At 39.2% G+C, this 16,689-nt stretch overlaps 1 protein-coding gene across 1 annotated transcript; it reads right to left on the bottom strand.

Moving 5' to 3' along the window:
* Positions 1 to 8,633: 8,633 nt before the first annotated feature.
* BTG4 (BTG anti-proliferation factor 4) lies at positions 8,634 to 11,801 on the bottom strand. The gene is made up of 4 exons (XM_030965010.1): positions 11,629 to 11,801; positions 10,696 to 10,833; positions 9,575 to 9,770; positions 8,634 to 8,810 (listed from the first exon to the last, which is right to left on the bottom strand). The coding sequence occupies exons 1-4, from the start codon at positions 11,799 to 11,801 to the stop codon at positions 8,634 to 8,636; spliced, it is 684 nt and encodes a 227-aa protein (XP_030820870.1).
* Between the last annotated feature and the right edge of the window lie 4,888 nt (positions 11,802 to 16,689).

Below are 16,689 nucleotides of genomic sequence, written 5' to 3'. Positions count from 1 at the left end.
ATTTTATTTCGAATTGTGTGAATTTTAGTTTGAGTTTTTCTGAATTTTATTTTGAATTTTGTGACTTTTATTTTGAATTTTGAGAATTTTATTTTGAATTTTGGTGACTTTTATTTTGAATTTGGGGAATTTTATTTTGAATTTTTTGTCAATTTTAGTTTGAATTTTGGTGACTTTTATTTTGAATTTTTGCGAATTTTATTTTGAATTTTTGTGACTTTTATTTCAAATTCTGTGAATTTTAGTTTGATTTTTTCCGAATTTTATTTTGAATTTTGTGACTTTTAGTTTGAATTTTATTCTGAGTTTTGTGACTTTTAGTTCGGACTTTATTTTAAATTTTATTTCGAATTTTTATTTTCATTTTGAATCTTATGCTTATTAACCTTATTTTTCATTTTGTGAACACTATGTTGTGAATGTGAATTTTATTTTTAACGTATTCTGAATTTTATTCTGAATTTCAATTTTTATTTTCATTTTTGATTTCTATTACCTTTATTTTTAATTTCTATTACCTTTATTTTTATTTGTATTACCTTTATTTTTATTTGTATTAACTTTATTTTTATTTGTATTACCTTTATTTTTAATTTTTATTACCTTTATTTTTATTTTTATTACCTTTATTTTTATTTGTATTACCTTTATTTTTAATTTCTATTACCTTTATTTTTAATTTCTATTACCTTTATTTTTATTTGTATTAACTTTGTTTTTAATTTTGTATTAACTTTATTTTTAATTTTTATTACCTCGATTTTTAATTTTTATTACCTATTTTTAATTTTTATTACCTTGATTTTTAATTTTGTATTAACTTTATTTTTAATTTTTATTACCTTGATTTTTAATTTTGTATTAACTTTATTTTTAATTTTTATCACCTTTATTTTGAATTTTGTGACATTTTTTTTGAATGTTGTCAACTTTATTTTAAATTTTTGCGAATTTTAGTTTGAATTATACGACTTTCATTCCGATTGTTGTGACCTTTAGTCGGAATTTCACGAATTTTATTTGGACTGTTGTGAATTTTATTTGGAGTTCTGTGAACTTTATTTAATTTTTAGAGGGTTTTGGTTGTTTATTTTATTGTAGTTTGTTTAATTGAATCCGGAATTTTGCAGCTGCTGTGCCGGGGCCTGGGCTGGGCCCCGCGGAGCCGCCCCAGCCGCGCGTTCCGGAGGCGGCAGCTCCGCCGCAGCCTGGACGGATTTTCCTGCACAATTCCCGCCGTGTTTGCCTTGAGAAAACCTCACCCCTCGCTGCTGCGCCGGGCTGGGCCAGGTCAGGCCACCAAAAAAACCAAAAAACCCCCCAAAAAACCCCAAAAAACCCCCAAAAAACCCCCCAAACTCCCCCCCAAAAAACCCAAAAAAAACAAAACCCAAAACCAAAACAAAAAAAAAAAAACACCCCAAAAAACACAAAAAAAAAACCCACAAAAACCCAAACCCACGCCCCCCAAAAAACCCCCAAAAAAAACCCAAAAAACCCGCCCAAAAAACCCCTCCAAAAACCTCCAAAAACCCCAAAAACCCCAAAACCAAAAAACCACCCCAGAAAACCCCCAAAACCCCCAAAAACACCCAAAAAACACCCAAAAAACCCCCAAAAAACCCCAAAACAAAAAAAAAAAAAAAAAAAAAAAAAAAAAAAAAAACAGCCAAAAAAACCCCAAACCCCCCAAAAACCCCAAAAACCCCAAAAAACCAAAAACCCAAAACCCCAAAAACCCCCAAAAACCCCCAAAAACCCCAAAAAATCCCCAAAAAACCCCAAAAAATCCTAACCCCCAAAAAACCTAAAAATCCTAAATAAAACAAAGCAAAAAGCCCACAAAAACCACTAAAACCAAATCAAACCGAACCAAAAAACTAAAAACCCCTAAAAACTCCCAAAAAACCCTAAAACCCCCAAAAAACCCTAAAACCCCCCAAAAAACCCTAAAATCACCAAAACCTCCCCCACACCAAAAAAATCCAAAAACCCCAAAAAAACGCAAAAAAACCCAAAAAGAATCCTAAAACCCCAAAAAACCCTAAAACCCTAAAGAGATCCTAAAACCCTAAAAAGCCCTAAAATCCCTAAAAACCCTAACCCCCCCCAAAAACAACAAAAAACAAACAAAAAATTCCTAAAAAAAAAAAAAATCCCTAAAAACCCAAAAAAACCTTAAAAAACCTTAAAAAATCCTAAAACACCAAAAAACCTTTAAAACCATAAAAACCCTAAAAACCCCTAAAAACAAACAAACAAATCCTAAAACCCTAAAAAACAAACAAACCAAAAAACCCTAAAAACCCTAAATACAGAAACAAAAATCTTGAAAACCCAAAAAATCCCCTAAAAGCTCCAAAAAATCCTAGAACCTTAAAAAACCCTAAAATCCCAAAAATCCCTAAAAACCCCTAAAACAAAAAAAACCCTAAAAACTAAAAACCAAAAACCCTAAAAACCAACAAACAAAAAATCATAAAAACCCCCAAAAAAACCCAAAATCCCCCCCAAAAATCCTACAACCCCTAAAACCCCAAAAACAAAAAAATAAAAAAAAGAAAAAAACCCCAAAAAAACCCAAAAAAACCAAAATCCAGGTGGGTTCTGCACAGAATGGAACCCAAATTCTGAGCTCAGGCTGCTGAATTCGGGGAGTCCCAGGAGTTTGCGTTCAGAACCAGCTTAAAATTAATAAAACATAAATAAAATTAATGAAAGGATTACAAATTAATGAAATTAATTAATGCAAATTCCGATTTCCAGCCTCTTTCCCGAGCAGAGGGCGGCCCTGGCAGCCTGAGGATCGAATGGACCTGGAGGATTTTAACACCAAAGTTTTCTTTGAGCTGCTGCTGAGGCAGTCCCAGTCGGTCACCGCCACCCTGGGCCGCTTCAAAGAGGAGGTAAAAATTCGTATTTTCAATCAAAATAAAATTTATTCGTAATGAATTCATTTTTCTGCTGCTGCTTTTCACGTAGAAAAGCCTGAAATTGAGTCTTTTTCTCTCTATTCCCATCACTTCATCATCAAGACTATGAGGTAGAATTTTTATTTCGAGTTTCTTTAAATAAATCTGTCCTCATTTTATTAAATATTTTCTAAAAGTGAGGGGTTTTAAGTTAAGAAGAGGAGTTTTAAGACAAAATACTTTTATTTTCTTAGGATTTTTCCTCTTGGTGCTGAACTGACAATTTTTGGGAAGAGACTTCACCTTCCAGCTTTGACTTTTTATCTGTAAAATGAAAAAAAAATTGGATTTTCTGCACTGGAGAGCTGCAGGTTAAGCTGAGGAGAGGCGAATAAATTATTTGATGAGCGGGTTATTAAAATTTTATTGTAAATAAATTAATTTTGCTGCTGAAATCAATAGGAGAGCAGTTCACAGCCCAAATCTGAATCCGCCTGTGGCGCTCTGGGAATTCCAGGTGAAGGTTTTAAAGACAGCAGAGGGAGCTGGATCACAGTGAGCATTTATAAATAAATAATTGTATTATCAAAACGATTAAATAAAAATAATGAAATAATAAATAACGGGGGAAAATCATCATTCCCCAAGCCGTCATCGATGTGTTCACACCAAAAATTGTCCCCAGAGTTTGGGGTTTCGTAAAAAAAAGGAAAATTTCACCAGCTCCAAATTATCCCTTCACTCCTAAAATCGGCTTTTTTATTTTATTTATTAATTAATTTTTATTTTCTTTTTTGTGCCTCAGGTGAAAGTTGTGTATCAGAGGGTAATGAATGAAATCTCCTCGCTGAAGAACCTTTGGCTGAAGGCTCTGAGCATCCCAGCCAAGGGGGAGGAAGAGGAGGAGGAGGAAGAGGAGAGCACAGTGGGAAAAGAGCAGGTAGAGCTCAGCTCAGCAGGAGTTAGAGGTGGAAAAAATGAAATTTGTACATGGAACAGCAAGTTGAATTCATACATGGAATAAATTGGATTTATACATGCAAAGGTGAATTGAATTTATACATGGAATAACAAAAAAAAAAGTTGAATTTATACGTGGAGCAGTAAATTGAATTTATACAGGAAATAGCAAAAAAAAAGTTGAATTTATACATGGAACAGTAAATTGAATTTATACAGGAAATAGCAAAAAAAAAGTTGAATTTATACATGGAACAGTAAATTGAATTTATACAGGAAATAACAGCTTGAATTTACATATGGAATGGTGAATTAAATTTGTACATGGAATAAATTTAATTAATACATGGAACAGTAAATTGAATTTATACATGAAATAACAACTTGAATTTACATATGGAATGGTGAATTAAATTTGTACATGGAATAAATTGAATTTATACATGGAACAGTAAATTGAATTTATACATGAAATAACAGCTTGAATTTACATATGGAATGGTGAATTGAAATTAGTACATGGAATAAATTGAATTTATACATGGAACAGTAAATTGAATTTATACATGGAACAGTAAATTGAATTTATACATGGAACAGTAAATTGAATTTATACACGGAATAACAACTTGAATTTACATATGGAATGGTGAATTGAAATTAGTACATGGAATAAATTGAATTTATACATGGAACAGTAAATTGAATTTATACACGGAATAACAACTTGAATTTACATATGGAATGGTGAATTAAATTTGTACACGGAAAGGTGAATTGAAATGAATACACAGAATAAACTGAATTTATACATGCAAAGGTGAATCAAAATTAATACCTGGAGTAACAAGCTGAATGAAATTAATACATGGAATAACAAATTGAATTTATGCATGGAATGGTAAATTGAATTTATACACAGAAGGAAAAATTGAATTCTCTTCTAGAAATTTTAGGCACAGCCACGTCAAATGTCACTGTTAGTGCCGCAGATATTTCATATTTTACAGGCTGCAAAACAATTTGTCCATAAACAACAGGTGACACCCAAAACCTGCAAGGGATCAGAGCAAAATAACATAAAAATTTATATGAGAAAGGCGTTAAACATAAGGCAATATTCAAATCATATTTGCAACATTTCCACGAACTTGGAGGGTGTGAAAAAAACGGAGAGTTTGGGACAATAACCACTGGAAAAGGCTTTGAAATTGCTGCAGGATTTATTGGATTTGGGACAAATCTATAATTTAAGATTTACATAAAAAGGCAGGGGATGCCAGGAGGTTTAATTTCACAATTTTAGATTTTTTGATGGACATCAGAGAGCCCCATTGCTGTTCCAGGCGCCTCTCTCTGGGTCCCCTCGGGGATTTGGGAACTCCCAGAGCCCCAGGCTCCATGGCATCAGTAAAATCCCAAGCGATCCACAGGAATTCATCCCCCAAAAACTGATCCCACTGCTCCACTCCGTGCTTCAGATGCTGCAGGAAAACAGAAAAAACAATTTACCACCTGAGAGCCCAGGTAAGAGAAAAGCCCTGCCACTCCCCCTTGTTTTATTTGTACATCATTTCAGCGTAAAATCCACAAGATTCTCCTACAAATCAGATTTTGGTCCCGTTTTGTTGAGGAGCTCCGTGGGCTTAATGAGCAAATTAAATTGGGGGAAATTCACCCCAGGGTGGGATGAGCTCGCAGCACCTCCTCTGCAGGGTAAATAAAAACTGAAATCATTCTGACTTTTCTTCCTTTGCCCACCACCGTTTCACCTTGCCTACAAAATTCCCCGTGCCAGAAACGTTTTCTCCAAAACCACCATGAGAAAGGGATTGTGTAATAAAAGAACATTTCTGGGTTTCTCTGAGTGAAGGAGCCCCCAAATCACCTGAATTTGCAGCTCTAAATGCCACTTTTCCACACCTCGTTTATGATTAGATTCTCTAAGAAAAGTAAAAATTTAGACATTTCCTTCATTACCTTTATAATAATTCACAGCGCATCAGCAGGGATTCATGGTGCTTTGAAAAAGATTGAAATAAAGATGAGAAATGCTCAATAAAACATATAATATATGCTCAATAAAATCAATAGACTAAAATTGTTTTATCCACTCGTATTGCTGTGTTACCTCTTGGACAAAAAGAAAAGCAATTTTTTAAAATCTAATTAAATTAATTAATCTAAAATTCTACTGTTCTTGCAGCAGAATCACACAACAAGTGGCTAATGAAGAAAAACCAGAATTTCCTTCCCCTCCTGAGCAGCAGTGGGAGGCACAGCCTTGCACAGAAGGCACAGTGAGCAGAATTTCTTATTATTTACTATTTAATCTTATTATTTCACTACCTTGTACAGTGAAATTTGCCTCTCTGGTTGGCTGCTGTGACGATGAAATTTTAATACTGCCATTTCTTCTCTCTCAATTTCAACTTTTCCCTGGTTTTTTTAGCCCTGGAGAGGAAACTGTGAGTTCTCTGTCCCCTTCAGAGCTGGAGGATAAAGCGGATGCGCTGACTGAGGAGCTGCTGCAGATTGCAGAGGACGAGGAGCAGTTTTTAAACAGCAAAGGCAACGAAGATCTGCTCTCTTATTACCTTGAAATAACCAGCCTGGAGAAGGAGAGCTTGGTGAAACAAATCGATGCTTTAGAAGAGGAAATAGCCCAGGGCAGAAAGTCATGATGCTCAAAACTCCCTGGTTTGATTCCTGCTCTGGGAGAACAGAGATGAGGGATGTGGGACTCAGGCAGCTCCTCAAAATGCAGTTTATTACAAAAGGCAGTTTATTCCATCCAAGGTGTCACAGCAGTCCAGGGTGACAGAGCTGTGCCCACAGCTGTCAGCTCCAGCTGCAGGCAGGCCTGGAGACCTTTTAATTTTGGTTACCTTGCATTATATCCTTTTCTTTTGGTCACAACGCATTCTATATTTTTCTTTGCTGAGCCTCTTCATACAGCAGAACCAATCTATACCTTAACCTTTATCTATAACCTATCATAACTACTGTAATTACCATATTCATGTTACTGTTCTCTAATCACTAAAAGTCAGTACATTACAGTTTAAACTGGAAGTTGTTTTTCAGTTTTCTTGCAGTAGAAAATTATTTTTCTACTTGCAACTTTGCTGCCTTGTTTGCCTGTGCTCTCTTTCTGCTTGGTAAAAACATCTTCTTGTTCAGGGTGGGTTTATCCTTTACTCTAAGCCATAAAAACCCCTTCTAACTAACACACCCTTTGCCTCCTTGGTTATCCAGTAAGATTGGCTCAGCAATTCTTTTCTTCTGTATCAAAACTTGCTTTCATTTCTATTCCTTCTTCAGATTCTACATTCAAAAATCTTTCTGCTAAGCACACAGATCTGTGAGACTTTCTTGTCAAATTTTCATCCTTCCCAACACTTCTCCCCTGCATTGGGCATTCATTAGGCTCCAGCCCAAAGGAAATCTCTATTTCTGCTTTAATTCCAGTGTGTCCAGCCCAAAGGAAATCTCTATTTCTGCTTTAACTCCAGTGTGTCCAGCCCAAAGGAAATCTCTATTTCTGCTTTAACTCCAGTGTGTCCAGCCCAAAGGAAATCTCTATTTCTGCTTTAACTCCAGTGTGTCCAGCCCAAAGGAAATCTCTATTTCTGCTTTAATTCCAGTGTGTTCCTCCTCTCCATCCCAAAGGCTCACTAAATCAGGAGGGCCAGCAGTGCAGGGATTGGAGTGACACGATTTTGGCCAGAGGAAATGACATCTCTGGCCACATCCAAGTGCTGAGAAGAAATATTGCAGCAAAAGCCCCGACTCAGAGTTTCCAGGAACAGGAGCAGAAAATAGAACCACTCAATTCCTAGTGTGAAATAAATTATTCCTTCAACTAATGCATCACTCCACGAGGTGTTCTGAGGCCTCTGCAGCTGAGAGCTGCAGTTTTCTGATCTTATGACACAGCAAAAACTGCAGATATGCAGATAATTAACTTGGGTTAATTATAGCTGTTTAATTACATTTAAAATGGAAGAAATATTCTTTTCCACCATTGAAGCAACTTCTGAAATTGCCTTATTCAGCTCTGTGCTGCCACCCACCCGGAATGCACTGTCCAGGACCATTCCTGCTCTTCAACCTGGGGAATCCATCTGTCCTCCCAAATTCCAGAGCCAAACCCCAAAACATGAAATATTCAATATTTCCCAATACCAGCTCAGCCTCCAGTGTAGATAAAAAGTGAGGGAAGAGCAAAGTCACTCAAAACTCTTTTTTCCCCCCCCAACAATACAAAACTCGTGGGTGCACAGCAGAATTTAAATATTTTTGTGAGTCATTAAATACCCCAGATATTTCTGCTGGTGATATTTGGGTCTTGGCTCCTGACACCTCTGCCAGAAGGAAGCAAAGTGTTTTTCAAAGCAGCTTGGGGGTGTTTTTATCTTCCTTCCCCTGCTGGTGTTTCCACCAAAAAACTCCTGAACACCCTTCAAGGCACCACCAGCAGCTGGCTTTGATAAAAAAACATCAGCAGATTTATTGATTTATGCATTTCCTTTTTAACTCACAAGCAGGGTCTCACATTACATCTTCAATCTTATGTTAACATCAATTAAAACACATTTAAAATCCTGGAGAAAAAAAAAAATAAATCCCCCAAAATATTCATAAATACGGAGTCAGAGACAGGGATCAGCCAGAAGTGCTGTTTTTATGAGGTTTTGCAGTGCCAGCCTTCACCCCCTCACAAAATCAGGGCTCCAAAGTCCCAGAGGAGCCCTGGCTCTACCTCTTGGTGTTGATCCAGTGGTACCTGTCCACCCGCGGGCCAGCGAAGGTGGCCGTGGGTCTGTAGGTCCTGTAGCCCCTGTGCTGGCCAGGGTGGGAGCCCTCGGCCAGGTGGGGCTTCCTGTGCAGGTACTGCCACCAGGGCTGGGGGGGAGCCTTGCAGAAGTCACCAAACTGAGCAGCAAAAACGGGGGAAAACAAGGTTAAAGTGTGCTGGGGAGGGAGGGGGAGCAGTCAGGACACCCCAGTCCCACCCCACTCCTTCCTGAGGAAGCTGAGCCATCCTTCTGCCTCCTCCCAAAGCTCATCCCACCCACAGCACTGCTGAGGCTGGGAAAGCCTTCCAAGGATCAGCCCAGCTCCGCCCTAGGCCATGTCCCCAAGTGCCACATCCTTTAAACACCCTCCAGGTGACAGCATCAGGGCTGGTCACCACCCCACGGACAAAACTCCGTTCTTCAAACACTTCATACACTGCTCATCCCGCCCACAGCACCGTGGAGGCTGGGAAAGCATTCCAAGGACAAGCCCAGCTGTGCCCTGAGCTGTGTCCCCAAATGCCACAACTTCTAAACCCTTCCAGGTGACTCCATCAGGGCTGGTCACCGCCCCGCGGAACAATTCAATTCTTTAAATAGTTAATACATGTGGAGTGGTATAATGAGAATTAGTTAGCAAGAAATGGGGCCACAATTCCTAAACTTTGCTTCACAAAGCGTGGGCAAGCGTGACATTGAAAACCAACTTTTATGGGACAGTGACACCACGTGCCAGGGCTGGAAAACCCTGCCAGGGGAGAAATCAAACCTGAACCTCCCCTGGAGCAGCTCAGGGCTGTTTGCTCCCATCCTGTCCTTGGGAGAGAAGCCTGACCCCGCCTGCCAGAAGCTCTCTGGAGGGATTTTAGGGTGAGGAGCTGCCCCAGAGCCCCGGCTCACCTGGTAGATGCTGTTGGGGTTGCTGACGGTGGGGATGGCTCTGGGCTCCCTGCTGAAGCTCTCCTCGTCCGAGGAGCTGCTGGAGTGATAGTCCAGGGCTGCCCTGCCCACGGCCAGGCTGATCTGCTGGGGCAGCTCGGGGTTCTCCTCCCCACCAAAGTGTGCCACGGTGAAGGGCCGGCTCCTCTCGCCGTACCTGCAAGGGCTCACCTGAGTGCTGCTGGCACTGACAGATTTCCTGAAAAAACCCTTGGCCAGGATTTTCCTCCTGGGAAGCTGAGAAGCCTCAGAGAAAAAAATAACAATGATCTGATTTGCTTCTCCTGTGTGTTGCTGCTTTGGAACACGTTTGGAGATTGTTTCATTAGTTTTTACTGTGAGTTGTTTTCACCCTTCGGTGAATCAGTGCCAAGCTGTGTCAGGACTCTGGAGAGCATCACAAGTTTTCACTATTATCTTTTTAGCCTTATGTAAGCATCCTTTCTATATTCTTTAGTATAGTATAATTTCGTATTTAACATAATTTAATGTATAATATATATTTATATATATCCTATATCATCTACACGATAATATCTATCATATACTCTATATTTTATATATCATATATAATATAAATATATAATAGATATTTTATATAATACATTAATATACACTATATATAATATATAGTATATATACTATATGCTATATATAATATATACTATATATTATATATTATATATACTATATATAATATAGTATATATACTATATATAATATAGTATATATGTAATATATATTATATAATATGCGTAGTATATTATATAATTATATATACAACACATTTAATATATTCCATATACTAGAATATAGTATAGATATTATATAATTTATACATTTATATTATATACTTCTATTAATGTAAATATAAATATATAATATAATTATATAATATTAATATATTATATAATTTAATATATATCATATTAAATTATAATATACTATAATTTAATATAATATAGCAGACTATATCATAGTATAATATAGTATTATAAAATAACGAATTAGCCTTCTGAGAACGCGGAGTCAGATCCATCGTTCCCCACGAACCCAGCGCCAAGGCACGCCCTGGAGCTCACCTGCAGCACACCTGGAAGGGATCCACCCACAGCGTCATCTCCTTGGGCAGCCCCAGCAGCTCGAAGTCCACGTCGCTCTGCACACACGCCTGCTCCAGCAGCGGCTCCCGAGCCCGGTGCCTGTTGATCCTGATGCACCTGGGGACAGCAGAGACGTCACTGCGGATGGCACTGCAGCCCTGCAGGGTCTAATCATGCAGAGCACGCCCAAAATCCCAATTTATTGTCTCAGCACTTTTAACTTGTTGATGCAGGCTCTCACTCGCAGCCCCAAACAGCAATTCAGCCTCACGAGTTGATTCATCAGCTCAAAGAGGACTTCGATTTTAGTTCTCTTCAGTAGCTGATGAGGCAAGTCCCTGCTTTGAGTGTTTAAAACAAAACCATCCCAAAAGTCGCTGTAAGACCACCTGAATTCTGCATCCTGGGAGTCAGGGGCTACTTGAGACATTTGTCTTAATATTTCCACCTCAGTTCTCTAATCCCACATTTACAGGTAGAAAAACCATTTCCACCTCACTTCTCTAATCCCACATTTACAGGTTAAAAAAATATTTCCACCTCACTTCTCTAATCCCACATTTACAGGTTAAAAAAATATTTCCACCTCACTTCTCTAATCCCACATTTACAGGTAAAAAAACCATTTCCACCTCAGTTCTCTCATCCCACATTTACAGGTTAAAAAAATATTTCTACCTCAGTTCTCTAATCCCACATTTCCAGGTAAAAATAAAAATATTTCCACCTCAGTTTCCCACCTCTAATCACACATTCACAGGTTAAAAAAAAAAAAAGTAATTTTCACAAATTAATAATTTTTCCTTCATGCTTAAGGGATATCTTGGTGGTTCCCTCTGCATTATTTATTTCACTTTAAGGCCTCTTGGATGCCAACCTGAGGCTCCACATTCTCTCCTGAGCCCCCCTCACCTGAAGGCCTGCCCTCGGGAGGGGTTGTCCAGGTACCAGTGATTTTTGTACTTTTCAAACAGCAGCGTGGTCAGCTTGGCTGCAAACTTCTCCATTTTGTGCTTGCTCAGCCTGTCCTCCCTCTTCACCAGCTTGGTGATGAAGAAAACCGTGGCAGCAATTTCATCTTTCATCTTAAATTGGAGCACAGGAGGTGCTGGAGCAGGGATGGAACAGCACAGCAGAGATTTAATAACATTAAGGCACTGTCAGCTTCCAAAAACTGATGCTGCAAAATCCACACAAGCCAGGAGAGAAAGAGCCTGGATGAGCCTGACTGCCAAACAGCATTTTAAATTTAGTTTGGGATATTAAAACCACTCTAATGCATTACTAGAAGGTATCTGCACTAAGCAAATTAGAAGATAAAAAAGAGTTTTTCTTAAGACATAATAGCTCTTATTTTTCACATACATTATAAGCAGCAGACCTTACAAAGAGAGAGCTTTTATATAGAAAAAAAAAAAACCAAACAAAATACCACCTTTTCACAGCAGAGACAGTAAAAACTTGAGATAAACTTCACAAACAGCTTAAAGAGGCACCAAAAAAAACCAGATAAAACCCCCCAGGGCCCTGGATCAGTCACACAGGAGCAACCCCAACAGCCAAAAGCTCCCTCCCTCTTTCCCTGGTAGAGCTGGGTCAGGTTTTTATGGAACAGGACCCATGTGGAGCTGAGGAATGTAAGAATCTTCAGGTGTGCAGGAGCTGCAGGTGTGTGCTGGATTAATTAACAACCTGTTCCAAAGATATTCCCAATCTCCTTGGCTTCATTCCTGCATCAGCTCCTTCTCTGAGCTGACAAAATTGGGAAATGTCAAAAAGCAAGGTTTTCCACTTTAAAATTAGGGGTGATGCACATAACTTTAAATGTCTAAGTTCTTCTCAGTACATTTAATCCACTCTGGATTTCCTAGACAATCCCAGACTCACAGATTGGGATTCCTCTAGGGATGATTTTTTCTTTCTGGCAAAGTCTGGATATTAAGTCTGATTTCTTTGATTTCACATCATTTTTCCTCAATATCCTAGTAAAAGCCATGACCTCTTCCTCTCGCCTTTGATTTCCTTTTACTCTTGAGCTACCCAAGCTAAAGCAGCAGCAGCCGTGGTGGGGAGTGCAGAATTCCCTCATCATTCCTCACCCTGGCACATTTCAGCCCCAGGAATTCCTGGACCAAAACTGGCGTGGCCATAAAAGAGCAGCCAACAAACTCTGCTCCCGCTCATCCCCAGCTGCATCCAAACAGGAATTCCTCTCATCCCAGCAGATTTAGCAGAACCCAGCATGGACAGTTCTGAGGAGATAAATGAGATGTTTGTGCCTTTTGGAACATGATGCTGTTTTAATCCTTATTAGGAACAGGGAAAAAAAAAGCCAAACCACTAAAAACCAGCGCCTGGATATCCATGGGACTGATCCAGAGCTCTCTGAAACCAGGGAAATGTGTCCAAAGCCTTGAGTGGGACTGGAATGGGCCCCCAGCTGGGCAGGGGCATTCTCAGCCAGATTAAATGAGCTGTCCCTGGGTCAGCAGGCAAGCCCAGGCTTGAGCCCGGCAGGGACAGACCCAGGGACAGTTTCTGTAGTAACTGCAGCCCAAACCAAGAGCAAACACTGCTCCCCCAAGCACACTCTGTCTGGAGCCACCCCTGCAGGACTTTTATGCAGTTTTCCTGCTTTAAAGGAATAAAATGGGAATAAAGAAGCCAAGTGCAATCGCCCCTCTGCAAGGCATTTGATTTTTGTGGGTGATGGAAGGCAGGCTGTTCCTCCAGGTAAGCAGCTGCAGTTTGTAGATATTGATATAAAAATCAGAAAGGCTGAGTGATTTCCATAGGGAAAAACATCTTTGGTGACAATCTCCTGAGGGAAATGCAGCTTGCTTTTGTTTGGTCACTGTCCTGGTCACATCCAGAAGTACCAATCCCATGGACCACTAAATCAGAGGCAGAAGAAACCTCCTACCTGGAGGTTACAAATTTACACACCTGCACTTAAGCCATGCAGTCTCTGTAAAAAGAATTATTGTGGACTGGAGTGAACCAGAAGCTGATTCTGATCACCACCACAAAAATTGTGAGGGTTTGAGTACTCCATATTGCTAGAATTTGATTTAAGATTTAGTGATTCAAGTAATAAAATAAACCTAAAAACCCCAGTGGTGTTGACCCAAGATGTTCTAAAATTAAACAACAAAGGAAAGACTGCAAAGCCCCCTGGGTTTATTTTATGGAGTCTAAGAGCTGTTGCCATAACTCTTAAAATTTTCTGAGTTTGCTTCCTCTGTGTGTGTGTGCCATGATTTTCAGAGCTGGACAGATCCAAGAGCAGTGGCTGGGCAGACCCCAAAAACCAGGGGAGAGGTGCAGGAGGTGGCACAGCACGGGACACTCACCCCGATTCTGGGCATTCTGGGGATTCTGAGCTCTTCTGGGGATTCCTGGTGGGAATTACACCAGCCTGGAGCCCCAGGGCCACCAGCTGGGACTGCCACCAGTGCCACCAGGGCTCACCCTCCCCTGGGGCCGTTTGGGTGGAAATTCCAAGCTCTGGGTGTGTTTCCCATGTTGGCTTTGCCCATGGAAACCTCTCTTGCAACAAAGCTCCCACGGCTGGGGCCACCTGAGCTGTCCCCAGGTCCCTCTGGTGGGGTGGCCATGGTGACAGGAGTACACAAAGCTCCCAGGCGGGGCTGGCCTGGGGACACTCGGAGCCAGGAGCCCCAGGGGAAAAGATGGAAGCAACTCAGGAGAAAAGGTGGGAACATCCCAGGAGAAAAGGAGAGAACATCTCAGGAGAAAAGGTGGGAACATCCCAGGAGAAAAGGAGAGAACATCTCAGGAGAAAAGGTGGGAGCATCCTCAGGGAAAAGCTGGGAACATCCCCAGGGAAAAGATGGGATCATCCTAGGAGAAAAGGTCAGAAGAAAAGATGGGAAAATCCCCAGGGAAAAGATGGGAACATCCCAGGGGTAAAGATGGGAGCAACCCAGGGGAAAAGATCAGAAGAAAAGATGGGAACATCCCAGAAGAAAAGATAGGAACATCCTTAGGTGAAAAGATGGGAATATCCCAGAAGAAAAGATGAGAGCATTCCAGAGAAAAGGTGGGAACAACCCAGGAGAAAAGGTGGGAGCATCCTCACGGAAAAGATGGGAACATCCCCAGAGGAATTCTGCCAGGGAAAGGCTCCTGAGGAAGGGAACAGGGAGGAATCTAAATACTAAATATAGATACAAATATAATACGTAAATATATTTAAACTATATAAGTATATGAATATGAATATAAATATATATTTATTGTATATTTATATACATCTAAATATGTATATTAGATGTATATTTGCATCTAATAGAAATTTATATCTAATATATATTTACCTCTAATTTATATTGGGTACATATGTAAATATGTGTGTTTACATATAATGGAAATACACCTCAAATATAAATATAAATATAAATATAAATATAAATATAAATATAAATATAAATATACCATATACATATACATATACATATACATATACATATACATATACATATATACATATAAATATAGATATGAATATAAATATTTGGAATTTAGCAGAATAAGGGTGATATGACCAATATTTTCCATTATTGCCAATTCTTTATTATTTTAAGAGCATTTGAGGAGATGGAGAATATGAATATAACTATTGGAAGTTTTTTCTTTCGTTGCAGGTTTGCATTCCACGACTCCAGGAGAAGTGCTTGGTTTGCAGGCAGTGTAGTTAGCTGATTGTCTCCATCATCCCACAATCACTAACCTCACTGCCATCAAAACAAGGCACAGCATTCCCTGCTCCAGCCTCGGCCTGGAAACTCCCAATTTCCTACTGCAAAACCATCAATAATGGGATTTATCTGCAGCTTTGTTCCCAGAGTTTTACCTGCCCGTGTCAGTGTGTGCTACATGTTGGTAATGGGAAGTGAAACCTTGGATTTCTTGAAGTTGGTGCTAAAATCTTCAGGAATTTTCCTGGACCAAGAATCCTGTTTTAAATGATTAATTTACTGTATACTTAATTTTTAAGACAAACCGACTGGCCTGTGAATTATTCTAGGTTGCATCCTTCAGCTTCTCTGCCAGATATCAATGATTTTCTATTTTTTATTCATGTTTTATTAAGCAAGGCAAGTGAAGGGAGTTCTGAGCAATGATTAGACTCAAATGCAGCATGGTGCTGTGTAGTAATTTGTATTTTAGTGTTTTAATTACTTTGCCTTTGCACCCTTGAAATGGTCTTTATGTTGTGTTCACTGCAGCTTTTATAAGTAAAAACTCCTGAAATGTGGAGTGGATATTAAACTCACTGTAGGTATAATCACCACTTAGCTTAAGTAAGATTTTTAATTGGAGAAAATAATGATTAATGCCAGAACTTGCTGTAGGAGGGGATTTTGGAAAGAAAAATAGGGGTGAAATGTAGGAGTGTGCTCTTTGTTGATGAAGTGACAAAATTATAATTTGTTTTTTTCAAAAAGGAAAGAAGTTTCTCTCCTGGATTAGGCGAAAAAAGCCACCTCAGGCTTGGGGGATTGTGGTGGTGTTTGAGGGTCCCAGGATTGGGAAGAGATGAGAATCTTGACTCCATGTTTCAAAAGGCTGATTTATTATTTTATGATATATATTATATTAAAAGAAAATTGTATATTAAAACTATAGTAAAAGAATAGAAGAAAAGATTTCATCAGAGGGCTTGAAAGGAATAGAAAGGAATGATAATAAAATCTTGTGACTGACCAGAGAGTCTGAGACAGCCGGACTGTGCTTGGCCATTAATTAAAAACAACCACATGAGACCAATCAAAGATGCACCTGTTGCATTCCACAGCAGCAGAAAACCATTGTTTTTCTTTTCCTCTGAGGCTTCTCAGCTTCTCAGGAGAAAAGATCCTGGCAAAAGGATTTTTCATAAAATGTGTCCGTGACAGGAGACTTCACCTCAAACTTCAGGATAGTTAATTGCACAGGAGCCAAAAAGTC

Source organism: Camarhynchus parvulus, chromosome 24 (genome assembly GCF_901933205.1).
Source record: "Camarhynchus parvulus chromosome 24, STF_HiC, whole genome shotgun sequence".
Lineage (NCBI taxonomy): Eukaryota > Metazoa > Chordata > Aves > Passeriformes > Thraupidae > Camarhynchus > Camarhynchus parvulus.
Note: the sequence above shows the minus strand (reverse complement) of the source record. Positions and strands in the feature narration are given on the sequence as shown.

Coding starts and splice junctions, on each gene's coding strand:
- BTG4 (XM_030965010.1), bottom strand. CDS start 11,801: ATGAAAGATGAAATTGCTGCCACGGTTTTCTTCATCACCAAGCTGGTG. Junction 10,834..11,628: donor TCCCGAGGGCAGGCCTTCAG/GTGAGGGGGGCT, acceptor TGCTGTCCCCAG/GTGCATCAGGATCAACAGGC. Junction 8,811..9,574: donor ACCCCAACAGCATCTACCAG/GTGAGCCGGGGC, acceptor TTTGCTGCTCAG/TTTGGTGACTTCTGCAAGGC.